The following is a 1,546-nucleotide window of genomic DNA, read 5'->3' on the forward strand; positions in this document are numbered from 1 at the left end:
TTAAATTGAATGAACATGGTCTGGATAGCCCACAGACATACCATAAACATTTCTAGGACCCATAATTGGTCTCCTTTAAAACATCTTTACTCACAGAGTTCAGGATGTTAAAATAAACACACAACTGCACACAACACATACATACTTTTACAATCTTGACGGGACTCATGTCCATGCTTTGTTTGGTGTGTCCTCTCAGAAACGGGGGCTCCTCTTCAACAAGCTCTATTTCYAAATCTTCATCTGTTTGGAAACAAACAGGAACCAGTAAGTTGACAGGAACCACAACTGAACCTGCCTGGTTTAGTTTTTGTATCAATGCTGTGTTTRGACTCACTGTGAATAGTACACTCATTTACTGTTTTTACAGAAGAAGTCCAACTCTTACCTTCTTCATCATCAACTTTAGGAAGGATTCCAGTCTCATCATCAAAATCTGGAAACTCTTCTTTGGACAACACGTTGGCAGCAATCATCTGAGACGAGATAAAAGAGCAGAAATAATGTCRTATTTTTTCACAACAAGCTCAAAATCAGTGAAACACATCATCAACGGCTAACAAACAAAATGATTATTAAAGAATTGTTTGGATCTCTGTACGTTATCAGCTGCCTAACAAGCAATAAAATGAAATAAATGTATTTAATCTGCATTGGGCAGTGAGCWAAAAACTGCTTCGACTTGAGTGTGAACCAACCTGTTTGAGCTCCCACTTCTCCGGGTCAGAGATTTTTGTGAGCCTCTTGCGCTCCAGGGTGTCGTCCTGCTCGAGCTCGGGGGCGTGGCCCAGGTTCAGGTTGCTCGGTCTGTCAGGGTTCCTCATGGCGACGTCGTCTCCGCCCTCAGGACCCATGTTCCTCCTCCTGTTGGGGTTCAGATCCTCTCCTGTCTCTTGGTCCACATCCTGCGAGTAACGGATGAAGCAGAAAGGAATTTAAGTTCTGACTGACCCGACCATGACAGCCAGGGGTAACAAACCATCCGTCTGTTTTCTTACCTTCATACTGAGGCTGGTCTTTGAGCCGGTGAAYGACAGCACCTTGACTTTGACTCTCTGGCCTTTGCTGACAACGTCGGCCACGTTAGCCACGCGGCCCTCCCTGCGCAGCTCAGAAATGTGGACCAAACCCTCCCACCGTTTTCTAAACAAGAAAAACGAGGTCACAAATAAATTCAAACCAACTTTAAAGGGATGCATGATGAGTTGTAATGTTAGACTTTATTTGATAAACATTTAACTGTAAAACAAAAACTTTAAAAATACTGTAGGCTGTTTAGTTTTGTAAAAATATATTTTAACRTGGACAGAGCCATTTTTATTTACACACAAAGCATTCTGGGTAAATGATGAYGTGGATAGGTCATCGTTGAGAGGCTGCTAGCGAGCTATATCCACCCTGAAGGTTRMTCTTGGACAATATCTGATGATCGACTCTTTTAAATGAAACCAGAKAGCGTTGACAGAGAGGAGAAGGTAGAAATGACTCAGCCTGGAACTGAAAATATGGATGGAGGACAACAGAGCTGCTTCATGGAAGAAGAACC

The 1,546-nt window shown here is 42.7% G+C and overlaps 1 protein-coding gene across 1 annotated transcript in view; it reads right to left on the reverse strand.

Moving 5' to 3' along the window:
• Positions 1-1,546, reverse strand: part of dhx8 (DEAH (Asp-Glu-Ala-His) box polypeptide 8) — a 19,653-nt gene that overhangs the window by 15,399 nt on the left and 2,708 nt on the right. Inside the window, exons 7-10 of the mRNA XM_014032874.1 lie at positions 999-1,143; positions 699-905; positions 389-476; positions 146-243 (exon numbers count right to left, since the gene is read on the reverse strand). Of these exons, the coding sequence (XP_013888328.1) occupies positions 146-243; positions 389-476; positions 699-905; positions 999-1,143 (538 nt within the window). The remainder of the gene's footprint in view (positions 1-145; positions 244-388; positions 477-698; positions 906-998; positions 1,144-1,546) is intronic.

Source organism: Austrofundulus limnaeus, unplaced genomic scaffold (genome assembly GCF_001266775.1).
Source record: "Austrofundulus limnaeus strain Quisiro unplaced genomic scaffold, Austrofundulus_limnaeus-1.0 Scaffold7, whole genome shotgun sequence".
Lineage (NCBI taxonomy): Eukaryota > Metazoa > Chordata > Actinopteri > Cyprinodontiformes > Rivulidae > Austrofundulus > Austrofundulus limnaeus.